General features: G+C 46.5%; 1 protein-coding gene across 1 annotated transcript; it reads left to right on the forward strand.

Annotated features, from left to right (window-relative positions):
- Positions 1-513: 513 nt before the first annotated feature.
- Positions 514-9,712, forward strand: LOC119976026 (extracellular calcium-sensing receptor-like). The gene is made up of 5 exons (XM_038816099.1): positions 514-795; positions 2,814-3,647; positions 4,014-4,241; positions 8,577-8,700; positions 8,799-9,712. Exons 1-5 carry the CDS (start codon positions 541-543, stop codon positions 9,710-9,712), a joined length of 2,355 nt encoding a protein of 784 aa, XP_038672027.1. The 5' UTR covers positions 514-540.
- The last annotated feature ends 15,095 nt before the right edge of the window (positions 9,713-24,807 follow it).

Here is a 24,807-nt window from a genome sequence, read left to right on the forward strand (position 1 = left end):
AAGGTTTTCTTTTGGGGCTTCGTGTTTAATTTTCCAGTTTTCGTCACTTGCGAAGAAATATGTAAGCTTCAAGGAAAGTTCGGCCTGAGCGACATCACTTTGAGGGGCGATGTGGTCTTAGGCGGAATGTTTAACGTGCACTCCGACAGGCTGGAAATAGCTCATTCCTTCACAAATTTACCACAGGAAACACAGTGCAAAAGGTGAGTTCACGTGGCATCAAACAATGTCACTTCAAGCATCTATTGTCCAGTTCAAAATTATATTTGTTTGCGAAATATAGCACACGCGATGGGAGGCATCATTAGATCTAGCTTAGGTTATAACCAATCGACACTAGCGTTTATTTTGTAGAGTATCTTATCTCCCATTGTCCACACCATGTAATTATCTATCTTCTGGATACATATTGGCAATTTCTTAGGTGCATCTTAACGACGTACTGGAACTAAGTTAGGTGAGGGATGTTATATATTTCACCATCTAAAGTCACTTGCTTATCCCAGTTTTGATTTCAGAGCTTTTCGCCTTGCGCAAACTATGATTTTTACCATCGAAGAAATCAATCGGACTCCTGGCCTGCTTCCCAATGTTTCGCTCGGCTACAGAATTTATGATGATTGTTCTTCGTCCACCATTGCAACGAAAGCAGCCTTGGCTCTTATCAATGGTAACAACCAATCTGTTGGTGAAACATGTGGAGCTAGTTCAATGATCTCAGCTCTAATTGGTGGCGGTTCATCTTCAGAGTCGATAGCAGTAACAAGATTAATTGGTCCTTTCAGAATCCCATTGGTAAGGATGCGCGTTATGACAATATTGAATTAAAACTTTTTTTATGTACAGGGTGTGGTTATGTTTCAGGTAAATCCTGAAGTAAAATGTATGTGCAACTCCTCCGTAAAATTATATAGAAGTTACAGCACATAAATAGGTTGTTTTACCCCACTCTTCTATGGCGGTGTTTATGACCTGGTAAGCCTTCTCCACAATACCTCTTCCAACTGCATCAACGGAGCCTTGTTTGCCTTTCTCCCTCATGTAAGCATCTCAATTATCTTTAAATGCACTTAGTATTACATTATAGACTTGGTCTAAATTATAGCGTTTATTATATTATGCTTAATTTGGATATCTTGTTCAGCGATATCTGAAATCGAATTGACACTGAACGTGATTAGATCGCTTTTGGACCCGGAATTGGAATTAACCGAGATTAAGGCTCTGATTGCAGTGGTCATCCTGACTAACCTATTTTGAAGCGGCAGTCCGGATTGCTCCGTGAAACATCCACAACAGAAGAGTGCTAACCTCAGCATTAGCTGATCTAAGATTGATACTCCACCTGGGCAGAATTCTATCATGCCTGCTATTGAAACACAGACGTTCAATTAGTGCTGTTTTATAAAGCTGTCTTTTATGCACAATACACATTTCACATGCGATTACTCTTAGAAGGGGTGGCACAGTGGTTAGCATCGTTGCCTCACAGCACCAGAGACCCGGGTTCAATTCTAGCCTTGCATATTTTTCCTGTGTCTGAGTGGGTTTCTCCCACAGTCCAAAGATGTACGGGTTAGGTGGACTGGCCATGCTAAAATTCCTCAAAAGGTTACATGGGATTCCAGGGATAAGGTGGGGGTGTGAGCCGAATGGCCTCCTTCTGCACTGTAGATATTCTATTCTATGATTTTAGAAGAGCTGACTGTGGAAATGAAGCTCGTTGCGAGAAGGAACAATAGCAATAGTTTACTGAACTAACTAACTATACGACAGAATAAGCCATGGGATAGAACCTTTTGTCCTGGCTGTGAGCATGAACGCGGCAAAGCCCTTCCCTGCTATTAGCAAATTACCTTTAAAGGAGCAGCGACAAAGGGAGAGCTTGCAGACTATGATTAAGATGATAAATGTTATTTCGGGCCAAGGTTTCTAATATTTGACAAAAATGGTAATTGAAGGGCATGAGTGATAATGCAGAGTGCGTGGCTTTTTATTCTAGTGGGCTGGTGGACTTTCCCCTTGTCCTATACATTCTATCTTCTGTTCACCAGGAAGGCCGTTCCAACGGGAACGGGGAAGGTCTGAATCCAATCATTTGCCAAGCCCTCCTGATTACCTTTTAAGCACAGTAAGAAGTCTCACAACACCAGGTTAAAGGCAACAGGTTTATTTGAACTTTTGAGCTTTCGGAGTGCTTCTCCTTCATCAGGTGAAGTGGAGGCAGGTTCACAATCACAGCATATAGAGAGACACAATTGCAAGACACTTTTTAAGCGTCATAGCAGCAGCGTGATATGCCTGATAATGTGGACACCTGACCACTCTGGCTAATAGCCAAATGTACATACATGCAGAGACCTGAATCTATAAGATGGGCATTTTGTAAGGAATGTTATCGTGATTTATGGGCAGCACGGTCGCACAAGTGGATAGCACTGTGGCTTCACAGTGCCAGGATCCCAGTTTCGATTCCCTGCTGGGTCAGAGTCTGTGCGGAGTCTGCATATTCTCCCCGTGTCTGCGTGGGTTTCCTCCGGGTGCTCCGGTTTCCTCCCACAGTCCAAAGACATGCAAGTTATGTCGATTGGCCATGATAAATTGCCCTTAGTGACCAGAAAAAAGGTTAGGAGGGGTTATTGGGTTACAGGGATAGGGTGGAAGTGAGGGCTTAAGTGGGCCGGCGCAGACTCGAGGGGCCGAATGGCCTCCTTCTGCACTGTATGTTCTATGCTCTATGTTCGATGATTGAAAAATGTGTTGGAAGTACCACTATGATCCTTGTAATGCAATTCCTTTTACCTGTGCTGCAGGTGAGTTACTTTTCCACCTGTGCTTGTCTCAGCAACAGAGAAGAATTTCCAACATTTTATAGAACGATACCGAGTGACTATCATCAGTCCAAATTTTTAGCTCAAATTGTGAATAAATTCGGATGGACTTGGATTGGAGCAATTAGAATCAACAATGATTACGGAAATTTTGGAATGCAGGCATTTATAGAAACTGTGGAGAAGTTGGGAGTCTGTATCGCCTTCTCTGAGTCCTTTTACAGGACTGACCCCAGGGAGAAAATACTTCAAATTGTCGAGGTCATTAAGAAATCCAGCACGAAAGTGATAGTGGCCTTTTCTGCCACGCGGGAAATGCGCATTCTGTTGAAGGAACTTTTACGGCAGAATGTCACTGACATTCAGTGGATCGGTAGCGAAGCGTGGGTCACGTCAGACATTCTGGCGCCAGAAGACAACGTTAAAATTCTGGTGGGAACAATCGGGCCGGCAATTCGCCGGTCAGAAATACCGGGACTAAGAGACTTTCTGCTTAACGTTAACCCTTTGCCGGTTCCTGATAACGTTCTGGTGAAAGAGTTCTGGGAAACGGCATTCCGATGTAGTTTAAATCCAGGAAACGTGACAAGCCAAGCAAACTATTGGGCGGAAATGCGGCGATGTACAGGAAAAGAGCGTTTAGACGGCCTACAGAATGCATATTCTGATCTAGGGATAGACGGGTCTACCTACAATGTATACAAAGCAGTGTATACTTTAGCCCACGCGTTTCACAATATGTTTGCATGTGAACATGGTAAAGGACCATTTGCAAATAAAACTTGCGTGCAGTACCCCAATTTCCAGCCGTGGCAGGTAAGAAGGTTCCACGTTTCCATTCTATGTTTGCATGAACGTTAAACATGGGGATTAAACTGGGGCTGTTTAGCACACTGGGCTAAATCGCTGGCTTTGAAAGCAGACCAAGGCAGGCCAGCAGCACGGTTCGATTCCCGTAACAGGCGCCGGAATGTGGCGACTAGGGGCTTTTCACAGTAACTTCATTGAAGCCTACTTGTGATAATAAGCAATTTTCATTTCATTTCATAATTGAATAAATCGGAATTCATATGCGATTACCATAGTATATCACTTAAACTATCAGAGCAATGTTTTAGGATCTGCACGTTAATGTTTGAATTTTTATTTGAATGTCCAATTATTCTTTCTATTCTACACAAGGTACTATATTATATGCAATCAGTAAATTTCAGAACAAAGAACGGTGACAATGTTTATTTTGACGAGCATGGAGACCCAGTCGGTACATACGATTTAGTAAACTGGCAACTTAATTCCAAAGGAATTGCTCAAATCCAGGCCATTGGCTATTACGACGGATCCGCATCTCCCGGACAAGAAGTTGTGTTAAATGGAAGACCTATAGTCTGGCGCGGAGGCCAAAGTGAGGTATGGTTATGAAGACAATAAGAAACTTCCATTCTACAGCAACGCTGGGCGTATTTATCATATCCGTTCTACAATTCCCGCCAACAATGGCACACCAGTACTGTACTGTATTATCGTCTTCTAAATTCTTTAACAAATGCATGCGGCGATTATCTTTTCAAACCACCCGTAACTTCTCGTACCTGGTTGTGAACAGTTTTGTAGACGATGCCGGGGTAAAATGGCAAAGGAGGAGCGTGGTGACTCACAGTTACACCCGTTCACTGATTTCCATGGCCGGAATTATTTGCATTTAGCTGTATTTGTTCTGCCGTTTGTTTATGAAAAGTTCCAGAGCTATTGTTGGAATGTTAGAGAAAAATACCAGACATAGAACTCCCTTCCTCTGGTTGATTCGCTTAATCAGATCCTATTTCTTCAGCCTCTCCTAGCCTGTTATAATTCTCCTTTCCAAACCCTAGCATATTAGATATGTAAATGTTGCGATACCTCGGGTTGAATAATCATTTGACGTATAGTGTTCATGCTGTAATCAACTTCTTACGTGAAAACACATTTCTTTTAACTTCTCATCTCCCTCCGGTGATAATCCAGACCGTTTATGCTCAGTTACCGATTCGTTATTCAGTGAGAAAGGTAATATTTTCCCTCTCAATAGCTTACATATTAAAGAAATATTTTAATTTAAATATCACCTTTCACGTCCACATGATGCCCCAAAGCGTTTTGAAATGAAATGAAAATGAAAATCACTTATTGTCACGAGTAGGCTTCAATGAAGTTACTGTGAAAAGTACCTAGTCGCCACATTCCGGCGCCTGTCCGGGGAGGCTGGTGCGGGAATCGAACCGTGCTGCTGGTCTGCTTTAAAGGCCAGCGATTTAGCCTGGTGAGCTAAACCAGCCCCTGTTTTACAGCCAATTAAGTGAATCCGCCCTCGGAAAAGATGTTGATTGATGGATAAATATTGGCCAAGGCATGGGGCTAACTTCTCGACCCTTCTTCAACAGAGTGCTCCTGTGGTTAGTTTGTAGAAGTCCACCTCAACACCTTTGTGGTGATTGGAGGTCAATCATCTCAGGTTCAGCCTACTGGGCTGTTAATGCAGGAGGCCTTCATGGTAGTGTCCTGGACCGAGCCGTCTCCAACTGCTTTATCAATGACCATCCTTTCATCATAATGTCGGATTTGGGTGTTGGCTGATGTTTGTACAATGTTCAAGGCCATTTGAGACTCACCGGATACTGAAGCAGTCCATGTACAAATGCTAAAAACCCTGCACAATATTCAGGCTTCGCTTACAACAGAGGAAGGTTATGTTGGAATAGTGTAGAACTTGGTGAGGTCACATCTGGAGCACTGTGTGCAATTCTGGTCGCCACATTATAGGAAGGATGTGATTGAACTGGAGGGGGATGCAGAAGCGATTCACCAGGATGTTGCCTGGGATGGAATGTTTAAGTTGTGAAGAGAGGTTGGATAGGCTTTTTGCTGGAGCAGAGAAGACTGAGGGTGACCTGATCAAGTTGTACAAGATTATAAGGGGCATGGGCATGGTGGATAGGGAGCAGCTGTTCCATTAGTTGAAGAGGTAGTAATGAGGGGACAAAAGTTCAATTGAGGGGCAGGAGGTTAAGGGAGATTTGAGGAAAAACCTTTTTATCCCTCCCTGATAGCATTGTGTGCAGTTTAGGTCTCCTTTTCTGAGGAAGGATGTTCTTGCTCTCGAGCGCGTGCAACAGAGGTTTACCAGACTGACTTGAGGGATGGCGTGACTGTCATATGAGGAGAGATTGACTAGGTTGGGATTGTTCTCGCTGGAGTTCAGAAGAATGGGGGGGGGGATCTCATAGAGACTTTAAAATTCTAACAGGACTAGACAGGATAGATGCAGGGAAGATGTTCCCAATGGTGGGTATGTCCAGAACCAGGGGTCACAGTCTGAGGATTCAGAGTAAACTATTTTGAACAAAGATGAGGACACATTTCTTCACCCAAAGAGTTTTGAGCCTGTGGAATTCATTACCACAGAAAGTAGTTGATGCGAAAACATTGAATATATTTGAGGCGGCCGGATAGCACTTGGGGACAATGGGATCAAAGACTATGGGAAGAAAGCAGGATTAGGCTATTGAGTTGGATGATCAGCCATGATTGTGATGAATGGTGGAGCATGCTCGAAGGGCCAAAAGTCCTCCTCCTGCTCTTATCTTCTATGTGTCTATGTATCTATGTATCCAGTGGGTGGTGACGGACTGGAATGCATTGCCTGGGAGGGTGGAAGAGGCGGGTTGCCTCACATCCTTTATGAAGTACCTGTTTTAGCACTTGGCACGTCATAACATAATAATAATCTTTATTGTCACAAGAAGGTTTACATTATCACTGCAATGCATACGGGACATTGGCCAAGTGCTGGGGAATGGGATTAGGTAAACAGGTCAGGTGCTTTTCATGTGTCAGTGCAGACTCGATGAGCCAAATGGCCTCTTCTGCACTGTATTATTCTGTGATTCTGTGTAATTTGCCTGAGAAGTGGCAAATAACATTCTGCCACACACGTGCCAGGCAATGACTATCTCCAGCAAGAGTGAATGTAACCATCATCCCTGGACATTCGATAGCATTACCATTGCCTTGATGAGCAGTTCTAACAATGCTTAAGCAACATAAAACCATCCAGGACAAAGTAGCCGGCTTGATTGGCACCCCTTCCACAAACATTCATCCTTCCATCACCAACAAACAGTAGCAGCAGTGTGTACCATCTAAAAAATGCACTGCAAGAATTCACCAAGGCCCCGAAGTCTGCACTTTTCCAACCCGCGAGCACTACCATCTAGATGCACAAGGTTAGCAGACATAAGGGGAAAGCACCCCTCCAAGCCACTCACCATTCTCACTTGAAAATATATCGCCATTCCTTCACTGTCGGTGAAACTCCCTCCCAGAATTTTGGAACTCCCTCCCTAACAGCACTGTGGCTATACCTACACCACAGGGACTGCAGTGTTTCAAGAAGGCAGCTCACCACCACCTTCTCAAGGGCAATTAGGGATGGGAAATAAATACTGGCATAACCCATAAATGCATTTTAAAAATAGACCGGAGAAGGCAGGTGGGCTACAATCATCTAGTCAGGTGGAGCCTATTTCATCACAGTGTTGAATTGTACCTCGGAAAGGCTTTGGCACTCATGAGGTGAGTTACTCACCACCGCATACTCAGCTGCTGACGTAATTATGTAGCTACAATGTTAATGTGGCCGGTAGAGTTAAATTCTGTTCAATGGCGACCTTCAGGATGCTGATTGGAAACGACACTGAATGATAAGAGGTGTAAAACTCTGGTTAGAAGTGGACATTGCCTGCCACTTGTGTGGCGGGAATGTTATTTGTCACTGATAAGCCCAAACTGGAATGTTGACGTCTTGCTGCATGTGGGCATGGACTACTTCATCATCTGAGGGGTAGTGAGCAGAACTGATTGTTGTACAATTATCAGAGACAATTCTCACTTCTGAACTTATTATGGGGGGAAGGTCACTGAAGAAGCAGCCAACGTCCAATGGTTGTAGGGCATGGCCCCGAGAAAGCCTTGCAGCAATGCAACACGTTATCAACCTTTCTCGTCAGCCCCGTTATTCCTCTATCTGCGTTTGTTATTCGCTGTCTACTTTTGTTTAATATTAACTGCTGAGAAGTTCCTTGTAATATTTTATCCTGTTAAAGGCGACATGTAAGTGCAAGTTATTGAGTTACTGTAGTTTTTATTGTAGCTATTGCTTGCCCCCCCCCCCCCCCCCCCCATGCTGAGAATCGTGTCCCAGTCAGAGGTCAACTGGACCTTAACTGCTGGCAATGAGTCAATTTAAGTTTCAGCCCATGCCAGCACGGTGGCGCAGTGGGTTAGCCCTACAGCCTCACGGCGCCGAGGTCCCACGTTCGATCCCGGTTCTGGGTCACTGTCCGTGTGGAGTTTGCATATTTTCCCCGTGTTTGCGTGGGTTTCGCCCCCACAGCCCAAAGATATGCAGGCTAGGTGGATTGGCCACGCTAAATTGTCCCTTAATTAGAAAAAGCGAATTGGGTACTCTAAATTTTAAAAAAAAGTTTTAGCCCATGCTTCATGTTCTTTTTAAAAATTTCTTTCAATGTAAAATTGGAAGCCAATGTGCTCATCTCTCGGTTGGCTGTCTATGTTGAACAATGTCCAGGCTCAAACATAACAATATGTATGGTTTATAGTTTTACTATGTACATCTCAGTATGTTTCCATATATATATATGTATAAATATAATTAACGCCACAATATGTTGTCCCCCTTATCGCCAGGTTCCTCTTGCAGTTTGTTCTGAAAGTTGTCCACTTGGTACAAGAAAGTTTGTTCGGAAAGGACAGCCCATCTGTTGCTTTGATTGTACGTCATGTTCTGAGGGGGAAATTAGTAATATCACAGGTGTGTTTCAACATGATTGATAGTTCATTGCATCCACTGCAAAGAGTTTTAGCAAATTATGCAATCTTCAACTTTGCATTTTAATTGCTTCCTCTTAGATTCGATTGACTGTATCAAGTGCCCGATGGAGTACTGGCCCAATGTGTCGAGAGATAAATGCGTGCCAAAAGGAATTGAGTTTCTGTCTTATACTGAGATCTTGGGAATTGTATTGACAACACTTGCGTTGGCTGGAATCTGCATAGCTTTGGCAATAGCAATCGTTTTCGTGAAGTATAAAGACACTCCGATCGTGAAGGCAAACAACTCGGAACTGAGCTTCCTTCTGCTTTTTGCAATAGCCCTTTGCTTTTTGTGTTCCCTCACATTCATTGGGCAACCGACGCTTTGGTCATGTATGTTACGTCGCACCGCATTTGGTATTTCCTTTGTTCTATGTATTTCCTGCATTTTGGTTAAAACAATTATTGTGCTCATGGTTTTCAAGACGAGGATTCCAAATCAAAGCATGATGAAACGTTTTGGCGCCAAACAGCAGCGCTTAAGCGTTTTTGTCCTCACATTCATTCAAGGTTTAATAAGTGCTCTGTGGTTGGTTATCGCACCCCCGTTTCCCATGAAGAACACCCGATATTATAAAGACGTACTCATCTTGGAATGCGACACGGGATCTGTCACTGCCTTTTATCTGGTTTCTGTTTATATTGGGACTCTTTCTTGCGTCTGCTTTGTGCTTGCGTTTTTAGCAAGAAAGCTGCCTGATAATTTCAATGAGGCAAAATTTATAACTTTCAGCATGCTGACGTTTTGTGCCGTTTGGATAGCTTTCATCCCGGCCTACGCGAGCTCTCCTGGAAAATATACGACCGCTTCAGAAATCTTTGCTATCCTGACATCTAATTTCGGATTACTGCTTTGTATTTTTGTTCCAAAATGTTACGTTGTCTTGCTGAAACCCGAAAATAATACAAAAAAGTTTTTGATGGGTAAAGAACCTTCAAAGAAACTGTAGCCAAGCTCACTGTGGGGGCTCTTGCGATTTTCAATCTATTATTCTGATTATAAATGGTTGAAATTTAAGTCAAGTAATCGCTAAGTTAAGACGTATTGATAGTGAAGAACATAGAAGATGCCAAGTTCATTAATTACTGACATTTTATATTATTTGCCAATTATTATTTGTTTATTAAACGCCTTGAACAATACCTGAGGAGTGTAATAGTAATTGCTTACACGACATGATTGGCTATTATGCAATTAAATTTAACAGTATTTACTCATATTATTTTACAACGGAAATAATTACTGAAAAGGGTAAATATAATATAATGATCACTGCATAACAGTCACCAATGTTTGTATTCATTGAAGAGATGTGGGCTTCCTGGCTAGGCCAGCATTCATTGCCCACCCCTAATTGCTCTTGAGAAAGTGGTGTTGAGCTGCCATCTTGAACCGCTGCAGTCCATGTGACAGGTACACCCACAGTGCTGTTAAGGAATGAGTTTGGCCTGATGATATTGAAGGAACAGCAATATATTTACAAGACAGGAGGTGGCTTGAGGCATACAAAATTATGAGGGGCATAGACAGGGTGGATAGTCAGAGACTTTTCCCCAGGGTAGAGGGGTAAATTACTAGGGGCATAGGTTTAAGTTGCGAGGAGCAAGGTTTAGAAGAGATGTACGAGGCAAGCATTTTACATAGAGGTAGTGGAAGCAGGGACGATAGGGACATTTAAGGGTCATCTTGACAAATATATGAATAGGATGAGAATAGAGGGATATGGACCCCGGAAGTGTAGAAGATTTTAGTTTAGACAGGCAGCATGGTCGGCGCAGGCTTGGAGGGCCGAAGGGCCTGTTCCTGTGCTGTACTTTCCTTTGTTCTTTGTTCTAATTTCTAGGTGGTGTTCACATGTATCTGTTGTCCTTGTCCTTCTAGATGGTAGTGGCCGTGTGTTTGGAAGGATTTGGTTTTGTTTATTGTCACGTGTACCGAGGTATAGTGAAATGTTCGGCGTGCAGCTCAAATACATCATTTAGTACATGAAAAGAAAATACAGGTGCAGTCTAAGGAGCATTGGTGAGTTCTTGCAGTGCATCTTGTAGATGGTACATGCGGCTGCTATTGTGCATCAGTGGTGGAGGGAGTGACTGATTGGGTAAAGGATGCCAATCCAGTGGGATGTTTTGTCTTGTATGGTGTAAACCTTCTTATTGGAGCTGCACTCATCCAACCAAGTGGGAGTATTATATCACACTCCTGACTTGTGCCTTATAGATTCTGGACAGGCATTGGGGAGTCAGGAGTTGAATTACTCACGGCAGGATTCCCAACCTCTGCGTTGCCCTGGTAGCCACAATATTGATATAGCTAGTTCAGTTCAGTTTATGGTCAATGCTATCCCCCAAGATGTTGATAGCATGGGATTCAGTGATGCCAATGCCATTGAACATCAAGGTTTGATTCTCGCGTATTGGAGATGTTCATTGCCTGGCACATGTGTGGTCTGAGGGTTACTTACCATGTGTCAGTTGAAGCCTGAATATTATCCATGTTTTGTTGAGTTGGACATGGACTGCTTCAATATCTGAGGAGACACGAATAGTGTTGAACTTGTTCAATCATCAGCGAACATCGTTACTTCCGACCTCATGTTAGAAGGAAGGTCATTGATGAAAATATTGGGTCAAGAACACTATTCTGAGGAACTCCTGCAATAATGACCTTGCGCTCAGATGACTGACTTCCAACCAGCACAACCATCTTACTTTGAGCTAGACTCCAACTAGCAGAGAGTTCTTCCCTGGTTTCCATTGACTCCAGTTTTATTAGGGTCCCTGGATACCATACTCGGTCAAATCAGACCTTGATATGAAGGGCAGTCACTCGCACCTCACCTCTGGAGTTCAGCTCTTTTGTCCATGTTTGAACGAAGGCTGTGATGGGGTCAGGAGCTGAGTTACCCTCGCGGAACCCAAACTGAAAGTTAGAAAACAGATTATTGCTAATCAAGTGCCGCTTTATTGCTAATCAAATGCCACTTTATTGCATTGTTGATGCCCCAATCCTTTACTGATGATCGAAAGTAGATTGATTGGCTGGTAATTGGTCGGGTTGAATTTGTCCTTTATTTTGTTTACCGGACACACTTGGGCAATGTCCCATATTGGATGCCAGTGTTGTAGCTTGTTAAGATCCCAGTTGATGTTATATCAAGTCGGAAAGATCTCAGAATAGAACCCTGGCTCAAAAGGTCGTAACGTTTTTAAAAATATAAAACGTGCAAGAACTGATTCACAGGACCTCGAATTAGTTTTAACAACAAGGAAAAACGTTTAATAAGCACGAAGAAATGGATTCTAATATATAAGCCTTTACTCCACCATTATCTTAACAAGTACACACAGATGTTAGTATTAACACAGATTACAAAGTACATCTTCATCTACAATGATTTCATAAGCACAAAATCCCTTTTAAGCACACAAAATGATTGTGGAAAAATATACTTTCCACTTTGAACCCCAAGTGTATGTTTGTGGATGTCTTCTCCGTATCTTTCCTGATGCTTGTCACGTGAGAGTTTGCAAACTCTACTCCCAAAAAACACGCTTTTAAATCATCTGCATACTTTCCCTCAGCAGCTTGCATTCCCAAACCAGACCAAATTTTCTAAATGACACAGTCAAACATATCTTCCACTCCACTTTTATCAAGAAATTCCCTTCCCATCTGCCGCACTGCAGTGTTGCAGACATGTTCTTTTGGTGTCGTCCTGCTTAGTCTATAGTGATGCTACCGACTGGATCTCTGAATACTGACGGAAGAATTGTAAATCTGGACGAGGAACCATGTTGGGAACAGCTGAGGAAAAGTATTGTGTGAAAGGAGATTTTAAGGCATGTCTTATTGAGAGTGGAGTTTGAATCACTCGTATGGAAACCAGGATGCAGTGGGATAATTTGCTGATTGTGCAAAAAATCATCTGGGGGGTTTAAGGAGAAATTCACAGAACTGCACTTCATTTCAGAGTGATTGGTGATGGACATTGAAGTCACACAACCAGAGTACATTCTGCAAACTTGCCACTCTGAGTACTCCATACAAGAGGTGTCCAACATGGAGGGGTATTGATTCATCAGCTAAGAGGGGTGGGAGTAGGGCGCATTATGTTGTAATCAGTAGGAGGCTTCCTTTCCTAGTTTGTTCTGATGTTATGTGTTATGCTCTAAATCGTTGTTACTACAGGGAGGCAAGGTCCCAGAATGGGACCCTGGCTCAAAAGACTTTACTTTTTCTTTGGAAAAGGTGGATGAACAGAGAGCTATCAACAAAAGCATTTCTGAAACATACAACGTTTGACAATAATACAATACTCTTTCATTCCCATTTATCTTCACTAATGCAAACAGATTTTAAGGAAAACACAGCTGACAAAATATATGTCATGCCGTAATATTACCAGCAAACACACAGTCCCTTTTAGCTCACAGGCTTATTGTGATCAGACATACTTCACTCTGAAATGAAGTGAACTTCTGTGAATTTCTCCTTAAACCCCCCAGATGATTTTTACACAATCAGCAAATTATCCCACTGCATCCTGCTTTCCATACGAGTGATTCCAAACTCCAGTCTCAAGAAGACATGCCTTAAAATCTTCTTCACACTTCCGGTGGTGGCAATGCAGAGCTAAGCCGCACATTTGGCAGCTCCCGCTGAAAACGGACTTTGGGTCTCTTTTTAGGGCCCCAAACGGAACTTTACCGGCAAATCCCGACGTGGGAAGAGGACAGGAGTCGACCCCTACAGTCCTATGGTCCAGACCAGGAGTGGGGTAAGGAGAAAAACAGAGAAAGCACCCCTGGAAAAGCGGGGAAAGAAAGACAAAATGGCGGCTGGCGGAGGCCCGGAGGACTGGAGGCAGTGGCCGCAGGAGCAGCAGGCGGCTCTGCTGCACTGCTTCCAGGAGCTTAAGGTGGAGCTGCTGGAGTCATTGAAGGTAACCACCAGGGAGCTGATGGAGACCCAGACAGCCCAGGGGGCTGCGATCTGGGAGCTGCAGAAGCAGGCCTCCTAAAGGGAGGATGAGGCCGTGGCCATTGCGGGGAAGGTGGAGATGCACGAGGCACTCCATAAAAGATAGCAGGAGCGGTTCGAGGAGCTGGACAACCGGTCGAGGCGGAAGAATTTGCGTATCCTGGGCCTCACGGAGGGGCTGGAGGGGTCGGACCTGGTGGCCTATGTGGTTGTTATGATGAACTCGATGATGGGGGCTGGGTCCTTCCAGGGGCCCCTGGAGTTAGAGGGGGCCCACAGAATTCTGGCTAGGAGGCCCAAGCCGAACGAGCCGTAGTGTTGGTGCGGTTTCATCAGTTCGTGGATCATGAGTGTGTGCTCCGGTGGGCCAAGAAGGAGCGGAGCAGCAAGTGGGAGAACACGGAGGTGCGGATCTTCCAGGACTGGAGTGCGGAGGTGGCGAAGCGGAGGGCCGGGTTTAACCGGACGAAGGCGGTGCTCCACAGACAGAGTGTGAAGTTCGGCATGTTGCAGCCGGCGCGTCTGTGGGTCACCTATAAGGATCGGCACCATTATTCTGAGTCCCCGGAGGAGGCTTGGGCCTTTGTGCAGGCCGAGAAATTGGACTCAAACTGAGGGTCTAAGATTGGGGATGCTGTATAATACTGTACTTTTTTATTTGCTTGGTTTAATGTAAGATGTGGGTTGGCCTTAGGGTGGGTGGGGTGATGTTGATATGTCTTTTCTGTATGGGTTTTTCTGTAGGGGTCTGGTGGACGGGTTCGGGCAGGGGGGTAAACGGGGAGTTTGGGGAGCTGGTGTGGGGGACTGACAATGGGAGTTGCCCTAGAGGAGGCGGGTCTGGGCAGGGTGAACGCGCGGGCTTTTCTCGGGTTTCCCGCGCTGGGAGATGGTGGGGGCGGAGTCGGGGCTGAGAAGTGCGGGTCGTTGCTGGCTGTTTTCTTTTCCCACGCAAGAGCGGGGGGGGGGGGAGGAGGAGGACCCGTTGATGGGCACGATGGAGGAGGGGCAGTCCCACGTGGGGAGGAGTCGGAGGTAGGGCGGGAGTCGCCGGGGTCAGCAGAAGTTAGCTGGCTCACGGGAGTGCTATGGAGGGAGGGGCGCGGCTAGGAGAGGTCCTAGCCTTGGGTGGGGGGGGGGGGGGGGTACCGGGTTGCTGCTGAAATGGTCAGGAAGGAGCTGGAGGATGCAGGAGGTGCTGGAAGGGGGGAGTTGCCGCCGTGGGGAACTGGCAGAGCGGGGGACGCTGGCTGGTGGTGGGCGAGGGATGGGTTATAGCTAATCGGCAGGGAAGGGGGGCAGGGAGCCCTCTGATCCGACTGATAACCTGGAATGTGAGGGGGCTGAATGGGCCGGAGTGGTGGACCAGGTTCGGCTGAGGAAGGGATGGGTGGGCCAAGTATTTCACTCAGGGCTGGATGAGAAGAGTAGGGGGGTGGCGATCTTGGTGGGAAGAAGGTGTCGTTTGAGGTGTTAAATGTGGTGGCTGACAGTGGCGGGAGATATGTGATGGTGAGTGGTAAGCTGCAGGGGGAGCGGGTGGTGTTGGTGAATGTTTACGTCCCAAATTGGGACGATGCGGGGTTTATGCGGCGTATGTTGGGCCGCATTCCGGACCTGGAGGTGGGGGGCCTGACCATGGGGGGGACTTCAACACGGTACTGGATCCCCCATTGGATCAATCCAAGTCCCGGACGGGTAGGAGGCCGGCAGCGGCTAAGGTGTTGAGGGGATTTATGGACCAGATTGGGGGGGGTGGATCCCTGGAGGTTTGTGAGGCCAAGGGCCAGGGAGTACTCGTTTTTCTCCCACGTACATAAGGCCTATTCGAGGATTGATTTCTTTGTCCTGAGCAGGGGGCTGGTTTCGAGGGTGGAGGATGTGGAATACCCCGCCATTGCCATTTCAGATCATGCCCTGCACTGGGTGGACCTCGGGCTGGGGGAAGGGAGGGACCAACGTCCGCTCTGGCGCTTGGAGGTGGGGCTGCTGGCAGATGAGGAGGTGGCCGAGAGGGTTCGGGGGTGTATCGAGAGGTACCAATGAAACGGGGCGGTCCGAGTTGGGACGGTCTGGGAGACATTGAAGGCGGTGACTAGAGGGGAATTGATCTCCATCCGAACCCATAGGGAGAGGGGGGAGCAGAGGGAGAGGGAGAGACTGATAGGGGAGATGGTGAGGGTGGACAGGAGATATGCGGAGGCTCCAGAGGAGGGATTGCTGGGGGAGAGGCATAGCCTTCAGGCCAGGTTCGACCTATTGACTACCAGAAAGGCGGAAGCTCAGTGGAGGAAAGCACAGGGGGCGGTGTATGAGTATGGGGAGAAGGCGAGCAGGATGCTGGCACACCAGCTACGAAAGCGGGACACGGCCAGGGAGATTGGGGGAGTGACGGATAAAGCTGGGAAGGTGGTGCGGAGGGGGGTAGCTGTTAATGGGGTCTTCAGGGACTTCTATGGGGAATTGTACCGGTCGGAACCCCCGGTGGAGGGGGGAGAATGGGGCGCTTCTTGGACAAGCTGCGATTCCCGAGGGTGGAGGAGGAGCAGGTGGAAGGACTGGGGGCGTCGATCGAGCTGGAGGAGGTGGTTAAAGGGATAAAGAGCATGCAGTCGGGAAGGCGCTGGGGCCGGGTGGGTTTCTGGCGGAATTTTATAAAAGGTATGTGGACCTTTTGGGCCCCCTGTTGGTCCGGACCTTTAACGAGGCAAGAAAGGGGGGGGGGGGGGGGGGGCTTTGGTGAGGATTCTTAGTGAATTCAGGGGTTTCTCTGGGTATAAGTTGAACCTGGGCAAGAGTGGGTTGGTTGTGGTGCATCCGGGGGATCAGGAGGAGGGGATTTGTAGGCTCCCACTGAAGCAGGCAGGGAAGAGCTTCAGGTACCTAGGTGTCCAGGTGGCTGGGAGTTGGGGGGCCCTGCACAAGCTCAACCTCACAAGGTTGGTGGAGCAGATGGAGGAGGAGTTTAAGAGGTGGGATATGTTACCGCTGTCACTGGCGGGGAGGGTGCAGTCCGTTAAGATGTCGGTTCTCCCGGGGATTTTGTTCCTGTTCCAGTGCCTCCCCATCTTTATCCCGAAGGCCTTTTTTAGGAGGGTCAACAGGAGTATCACGGGATTTGTGTGGGCACATGGGACTCCGAGGGTGAGAAGAGTGTTCCTGGAACGGGGCAGGGATAGGGGGGGCTGGCGTTGCCCAACTTCTGTGGGTACTATTGGGCTGCCAACACCGTGATGGTGCATAAGTGGGTAATGGACGAGGAAGGGGCAGCATGGAAGAGGATGGAGGTGGCGTCATGTGTGGGCACGAGCCTGGAGGCGCTCGTAACGGCACCGTTGCCACTCCCTCCAACGAGGTATACCACGAGCCCGGTGGTGGCGGCTACCCTCAAAATTTGGGGGCAATGGAGATGGCGTAGGCAAGAAGTGGGGGGCTCAATGGAGGCCCCGTTATGGGGGAACCATCGGCTTGTCCCAGGGAGCATTGATGGCGGATTTCTGGGCTGGCACAGGGCAGGGGTTAGGAGGTTGAGGGACCTGTTTGTGGAGGGGAGGTTCGCGAGCTTGGGGGAGTTAGAGGGGAAGTTTGGGCTCCCCCGGGGAACATGTTTAGGTACATGCAGGTGAGGGCATTTGCCAGGCGGCAGGTGGAGGGGTTCCCCTTGCTGCCCCCACGTGGGGTGCGGGACAGGGTGCTCTCGGGTGTGTGGGTTGGAGGAGGGAGGATTTTGGACATATACTGGGTGATGCAGGAGGTAGACGAGGCCTCGGTGGAGGAACTGAAGGGTAAATGGGAAGAGGAGCTGGGTGAGGAGATTGAGTAGGGGACGTGGGCGGATGCCCTGGAGAGAGTGAATTCCTCCTCTTCCTGTACGAGGCTTAGCCTCATACAGTTCAGGGTGCTGCATAGGGCCCACATGACTGTGATGAGGATGAGTAGGTTTTTCGGGGGCGAAGGCAGGTGTGCTAGGTGCTCGGGGGGTCCAGCGAACCACGCCCATATGTTTTGGGCGTGCCCTGCGCTGGGGGAGTTTTGGAAGGGGGTAGCAAGGACGGTGTCGAGGGTGGTGGTATCCAGGGTCAAGCCAGGCTAGGGACACGCAATGTTTGGGGTGGCAGTGGAGCCGGGAGTGCAGGAGGAGAAAGAGGCTGGTGTTCTGGCCTTTGCGTCCTTAGTAGCCCGGCGGAGGATCTTGCTCCAATGGAAGGATGCGAGGCCCCCAAGCGCGGAGGCCTGGATCAATGATATGGCGGGGTTCATCAAATTGGAGAAGGTGAAATTTGCCCTGAGGGGATCAGTACAAGGGTTCTTTAGGCGGTGGCAGCCTTTCCTGGACTTCCTGGCGGAACGGTAGGGAAATAGGCCGGCAGCAGCAGCAACCCGGAGGGGGGGGGGGGGGGGGGAGAGAGTGAGGGAGGTGGGGGGTTTTGGTTCGGTGGGAGGGAGAACTGTGTACATGGGTTTGTGGGATGTGGCGGGTGTTATTTCTTTCCCTTTTGTTGTTTGGGTGTTCTTTTGTTTTATCTTTTGTTTGTAGTTGCGTTTGAAGATGGATGTGTGTTGTTCTTGGGTTGTTACCGTGGTTGATTTGTTAATATAGTTGTGATCTTTATAGTTTGTATAAATTCCAATAAAAATTATTTAAAAAAAAATAAAATCTTCTTTCACACAATACTTTCCCTCACCTGTTCCCAACATGGTTTCTCTTACCGGTTTACAACTCTCCTGTCAGTATTCAGGCATCCAGGCACTAATTGCTTCACAAGTGCTTCAGCTAAAGCGTTGCAGGCTGTAGTAAAATATCACAAACCTTATGACCACTTTAGATATCTTTGGCTCCTCATGAGCCAACTTCTTCTCAGCTCGATCTGTGAATTCAATGAAGACAACACCTTTATCGTTCCAGTTTCTGTTTGTTCTTTATACTAAAAAATTCCTAAAACATCTCTTTTCATTCTATAGTTTCCCTAACTAGTCGTTCTGTAGTTTCTGATGTGCTTTTTTAGAAATTCTGCTTTTTTGCAGATCCCATGTCCTGATTCTGCTTCTGGGAGAGCTGTGAGAACAGTTCTCTTTCTAGTTTCCTAGGTCCATCTGCTATTAATTCAGCTAACACATAATTACAAGATCTGTCTGTCCTAAAGTAGCCACTGGTTGCTGAGCAACATTTCATTCTTTCCCCAAGCTCATGTTTACTTTTCCTGTCATAAACACTCTCTCAGTACAATAGAAACACAGTTCGAACTGAAGGCAAAACCCCCACTGCAAACCCCCCCCCCCCTTAATCTAACATGAACCTAAGTACAGTTTTACACTTCAGTCTCCCGAAACACTAAATTAATTGCACATAATCTATACCTTATTTCCAACATCCAGCTGTACAAATATTGATCACATAATACTATCTCTGCTTCCAGACACGTGAAACTTGATGGGGTCCAGAGTTGATGTTGAGGATTCCCGGGTATCTCCTTCCCAACTTAAACCACTCTGCTGCCGCCTCTGTTGGACCAATCCTGCTAGTGGGTCAGGTCATACCCAGGGATAGTGATGGTGGGTCTGGGACATTATATGTAAGGCATACTTGCGTAAGTAATAATAGCAATCATCATTATTGTCACAAGTAGGCTTACATTAACACCACAATAAAATTACTGTGAAAATCCCCTTGTTGCCATACTCTGGCGCCTGTTCCGGTACACTGAGGGGGAACTTGGAATGTCCAATTCACCTGATAGCACGACTTTCGGGACATGTGGGAGGAAACCAGAGCACCCGGAGGAAACCCACGCAGACACGGGAAGAAAGTGCAGAGTCCACACAGACAGTGACCCAAGCTGGGAATCGAACCTGGGACCCTGGCGCTGTGAAGCAACACTGCCGACCAGTGTGCAACCATGCCGCCGAAGTATGACTATGTCAGGCTGTTGTTGGACTGGTCAGTGAAGTAGCTCTCCTAATTTTGCCCAACCCTCCAGATATTAGTAAGGATGTCTTTGCATGGTGGACATTATTGGATTCCCTGTTGTCACCACCGCTGCCAAGGTGAGAGGGTCAATGTTCGGATTCGTCCGGAGGTGGCAACCATTTATCGACTTCTTTGGGGAAAGCTAAACTTTCAGCAGAGACAATAAAGGGTTGGGAGGGGGGGGGGGGGGGGTAGTCTACTCTGTTTTTAAGGTAGGCTGGATTACTGAGAGATGGAGAGGTGTTTTTTGCACTATGTTTATATTTGTATTTGTACCGCTTATTGTTATAAAATTATAAATGCCTTAATAAAAAGTTTAAAAAATACATATTTGAGGTTGTAACGAGAGGGATAGATGCAGGGGAACCAGTAAATGTAATATCCTTGGATTGCCAACAAGTATTTGATAAGGAACTGCATAAAAGTCTACTAAATAAGACTGGTTTAGCTCACTTGGCTAAATCGCTGGCTTTTAAAGCAGACCAAGCAGGCCAGCAGCATGGTTCGATTCCCGTACCAGCCTCCCCGGACAGGCGCCAGAATGTGGCGACTAGGGGCTTTTCACAGTAACTTCATTGAAGCCTACTCGTGACAATTATCAATTTTCATTTCATTTCAAGTGCCCATGGTATTGTGGATAGTATATTAGCATGGATAGAGGATTGACTAACAGATAGAATACAGAGAATTGGGATAAGAGGGGCACTTTAAGGATGCCAACCTGTACCGAGTGGAGTGCCACAGGGATTAATGCTGGGGCCACAATTATTTACAATATATATTGATAACTTGGACAAGTGACGTGAATGTTTATGGATAACACAAAAATGGGTGGGAAGGCAAGTGGTGGGGATGACACACAGTCTACAGAAGGATATAGACAGGTTAAGTGAGTGGGTGGTCAAACACCGGGCAGATGGAATATAATGCAGGAAACTATAAAGTTATGCATTTTGATAGGAAGAATAATGGAGCTGATTATTATTTAACTGAAATAAGACTGCAGAAAACTGCAGCACAGAGGGATTTAGGGGTTTTCTTTTTCTTTTTTTTTCAATTGAGGGGCCATTTTAGCGTGGCCAACCTATCGACACTGCACACCTTTGGGTTGTGGGGGCGAAACCCATGCAAGCACCGGGAGAATGTGCAAACTCCACACAGACAGTGTGGGAGCCAGGATCGAACCTGGGATCTCGGCACTGTGAGGCATCAGGTCTAACCCACTGCGCCACCATGCATGCATGAAACACAAAATGCTAGGAGGCAAGTTCAGTTGTAAATTGGGAAGCCAAATGGAATGGTGGCTTTTATTTCAACGGGAATGGATTTCAAAAGTAGGGAAGCATGCTAAAAATATGCAAAGCACTACTTAGATCACAAATGGATTACTGTGAACAGTTTTGGTCCCTTTATCTAAGGAAAGATATACTGGCATTGGATTGGCTTTGTTTATTGTCACGTGTACCATGATACATTGACAAGTATTGTTCTGCGAGCAGCTCAACAGATAATTAAGTACATGAAATGAATATAAAATAAAAGTAAAGACATAATAGGGCAACACAATATACACAATGTAACTACATAGACATTGGCACTGGGTGATGTATACAGGTATGAAATGTTAATCAGGTCAGTCCATAAGAGGGTCATTTAGGAGTCTGGTAACAGCGGGGAAGAAGCTGTTTTTGAGACTGTTCGTGCGTGTTCTCAGACTTCTATATCTCCTGCCCGATGGAAGAAGTTGGAAGAGTGAGTAAGCCGGGTGGGAGGGGTCTTTGATTATGCTGTCCGCTTTCCCCAGGCAGCGGGACGTGTAAATGGAGTCAATGGGTGGGAGACAGGTTTGTGTGATGAACTGGGCTGTGTTCACGACTCTCTGAAGTTTCTTGCGGTCTTGGGCCGAGCAGTTGCCATGCCAGGCTGTGATGCATCCAGAGAGGATACTTTCCATGGTGCATCTGTAAAAGTTGGTAAGAGTTAATGTGGACATGCTGAATTTCTTTAGTTTCCTGAGGAAATATAGGCGCTGTTGTGCTTTCTTGGTGGTAGCGTCGAAGTGGGTGGAGCAGGACATAGTTTTGGAGTTGTGTACCCCTAGGAATTTGAGGATGTTAACCAACTTCACCTCGGACCCATTGATGCTAACAGGGATGTGTACCGTAATTTTCTTTCTGAAGTCAATGACCAACTCTTTAGTTTTGCAGTCCGCAAATGATGCCAGTGTGTGAGTAAACCGAGGCATATGGCAGAATGGGCCTCACTAAAAATAGAATTATAGAATCTCTACAGGGTAGAAATAGGCAACTGGCCCATCGAGTCTGCACCGACCCTTGGAAAAGGTACCCTTCCTATTCCTGTAACCTACTAATCCTAGCTAACCTTTTGGACCCTGGGGGGAAATTTAGCATGGCCAGTCCATCTAACCTGCACAACCTTCGACTATGGGAGGAAACTGGAGCACCCAGTGGAAACCCAGGAAGACACGGAGAGAAAGCACAAACTCCAGACAGACAGGTACCCAAGGCTGGAATTGAACCTGGGTCCCTGGTGCTGTGAGGCAGCAGGTCTAACCACTGTGCCACTGTGCCACCCCAGAAAACATAAGGTTCACTACCAGCCGTCCCCTGCCACACAAAACGAATCCCTAACCATTAAGGGCCACAGTGAGCTTCTGGACAATGTGCATCATGTCCCATACCTTGGGAGCCTCGTCTCGGCACAACAAGACATCAATGATGAAATCGAGCAACGACCCCAATCCACCAATGCATGATCGGATGCCTGAGGAATAGAATGTTTGACGACCAAGACCTCAAACACAGCACAGAGCTCATGCCTAAAGAGCAGCCGTTATCCTCTTACTTCTGTAAACATCAGAAACATGGACAATGTACAGTGGTCACCTCAAATCACTGGAAAGATACCACCAATGCTTCCTCCTCAAAATCCTGCAAAATCCACTGGCAGGATAGGTGTACCGACGGGAGCATCCTCCCCATGCCAATATCCAGTATGGAGGCACTGGTCGTGCGTGACCAGCTGCAATAAACGGGTCAATTTGATCACATGCCCAATGCAAGACTCTTGAAAGAAATGCTCTACTCCGAGCTCCGAAATGGCAAGCGATCACGAGGAGGGCAGAGGAAACTCGACAAGGACACTCTGAAAGCCTTTCTAAATAAATGCACCATCCCCAACGACACGTGAGAATTGCTTGCCTTAGAATGCACAAATTTGAGAAGAGGCATCCGCGAAGGCGCCAATCGTTTCGAGCGTCACAGGATGGAGCACGCGGAGGCTAAACATAAACAGCAGATAGAGAGCGCAGAATCTAGAGTCTCCCACCACCCATCTCATCAAACACCACCTGCTAAACCTGTGGCAGAGTCTGCAGACCCAGGATTGAACTATTCAGCCGCCGCAGAACCCATCTCCCCGGAGTGGAAGCAAGTCCTCCTGGACTCGAAGGGACTGCCCTAGATCCGCAGCAGATTACTGGAGAGCAAAGTACACACATAAAGGACATTATGCTTGGGAAAGTGGAAAGAAGGACATTTCTGATAAAATTGCTGTTCTTTTGACTATATCCTTATTATTATTATTTCATGTCTGCAGCGGGACCCAAAGCACACTACAGCTGCTGAAGTTGTTGATCTATTGTAAAGTAGAAAAGTGGCAGTTTTATTGAGCAAGGTCCACAATCTAAACTGATGGGACAATGGCCAGGCGATCTGTTCTTTTGCGTTGCTTGCGGAGTAAATGTTCGGCAGGACAAAGAGGAGAACTTTCCTTCTCTTCCAATTGATCAGGTATCGCCACTGGATAGGCAAAGTCTGGCTTTATCATCTCCTCTGATCGACGGACAGTCAACCATTATGTGTAAGAAATAAGCACATACAAACCCGCAGCTATCAGCTAAGATCCAACACTTTCTATAACTACTTTATGGGTGTTGTTCCCCTTTCTGATCGAACCTATATAAAAGGACATTCCTCATCCAGATTCCTCGTTCCCGCTAAATTTACTTATTAGATTTCACATATCACTTAAAGGTTTGTGCTGATTGTCAATCAATTTCAGCTGGTTTACCCTAACACAGATCAAAACATTCAAATAAGTTTGTTAGTTCGGCGACCCTTGCACATTTAGGCATGAATTGTCTAAGTATTGACTTTTTATTTGGGCGATTTGTTTCTAGGCAAAATCATTTGATGCCATAAAAAGTTAGCAGGAACAATTGATAGACATACCTAAGGAGAATCAATCAGGGAAAATATATATATGCAAGTTTAAAATTTAGTATTACATTAGACATCGCTGGCAACGTGCCAAAAGTCAAGAGTTCTATTTTGCTTTCCTCAGATCAAATGGAAAAATAAATGAGGCATTATTCCCCAGAGGGACTTTTATCCATGAACTATTGTTTACATTCCTTTTGTTTGATGTGCGACCTATCACCCAGAAATCTCACCGGCAAACCGAAAACTGTATAAAGGCACAACCATTCCTCATTCGAAGAAGACTTCCATGCTGCGGAGATCTGAACGTTACCCGTTAGAAAGCATCGTGATGCATCATATTTCGCTTGGCTTCCTATTTGCTGTTGCCGGAGCTGCAGTTAGCCAGCCAGACTGCCAGCTCCAGGGAAACGTTGACTTGCCAGGTATCAGTGAAAACGGAGATGTCATCCTTGGCGGAATGTTCCATGTTCATTCACACAGGCTTGAACGTATTGACCGCTTCAAACAGTCTCCAGAGCAACCACGGTGCAAAGGGTTAGTTCCCCTGTCCAGCATGTGACTGTGTTTGCTGATACATGTATGGTTTTCTATGGTGTTGATCAAAATCATGTACCTTTAGATTGCTACTGTCAGTTTTTAATCAATTTGAAGTATTGCAGCGTCACTGGCTAGACCAGCATTTATTACCCATCCCCAATTATCCTTGAGATGGTGGTGATGAGCCGCCCTCTTGAAGTGCTGCAGTCCGCCTGGTGTAGATACAGCCACAGTGATGTCTCAGAGGGAGTTCCAGTGTTTTGGGAATCGCGACAGTGCGGATGGTGTGTAACTTGGAGGGGAGCTTGGAGG

Source organism: Scyliorhinus canicula, chromosome 13, assembly GCF_902713615.1.
Source record: "Scyliorhinus canicula chromosome 13, sScyCan1.1, whole genome shotgun sequence".
Taxonomy (NCBI): domain Eukaryota; kingdom Metazoa; phylum Chordata; class Chondrichthyes; order Carcharhiniformes; family Scyliorhinidae; genus Scyliorhinus; species Scyliorhinus canicula.

Excerpts from the sequence above, each read along its gene's own strand:
- LOC119976026 (XM_038816099.1), top strand. The coding sequence starts at position 541 with ATGATTTTTACCATCGAAGAAATCAATCGGACTCCTGGCCTGCTTCCC. Across the intron at positions 3,648-4,013 it reads CCAATTTCCAGCCGTGGCAG|GTACTATATTATATGCAATC; the intron begins GTAAGAAGGTTC and ends ATTCTACACAAG. Across the intron at positions 8,701-8,798 it reads GGAAATTAGTAATATCACAG|ATTCGATTGACTGTATCAAG; the intron begins GTGTGTTTCAAC and ends GCTTCCTCTTAG.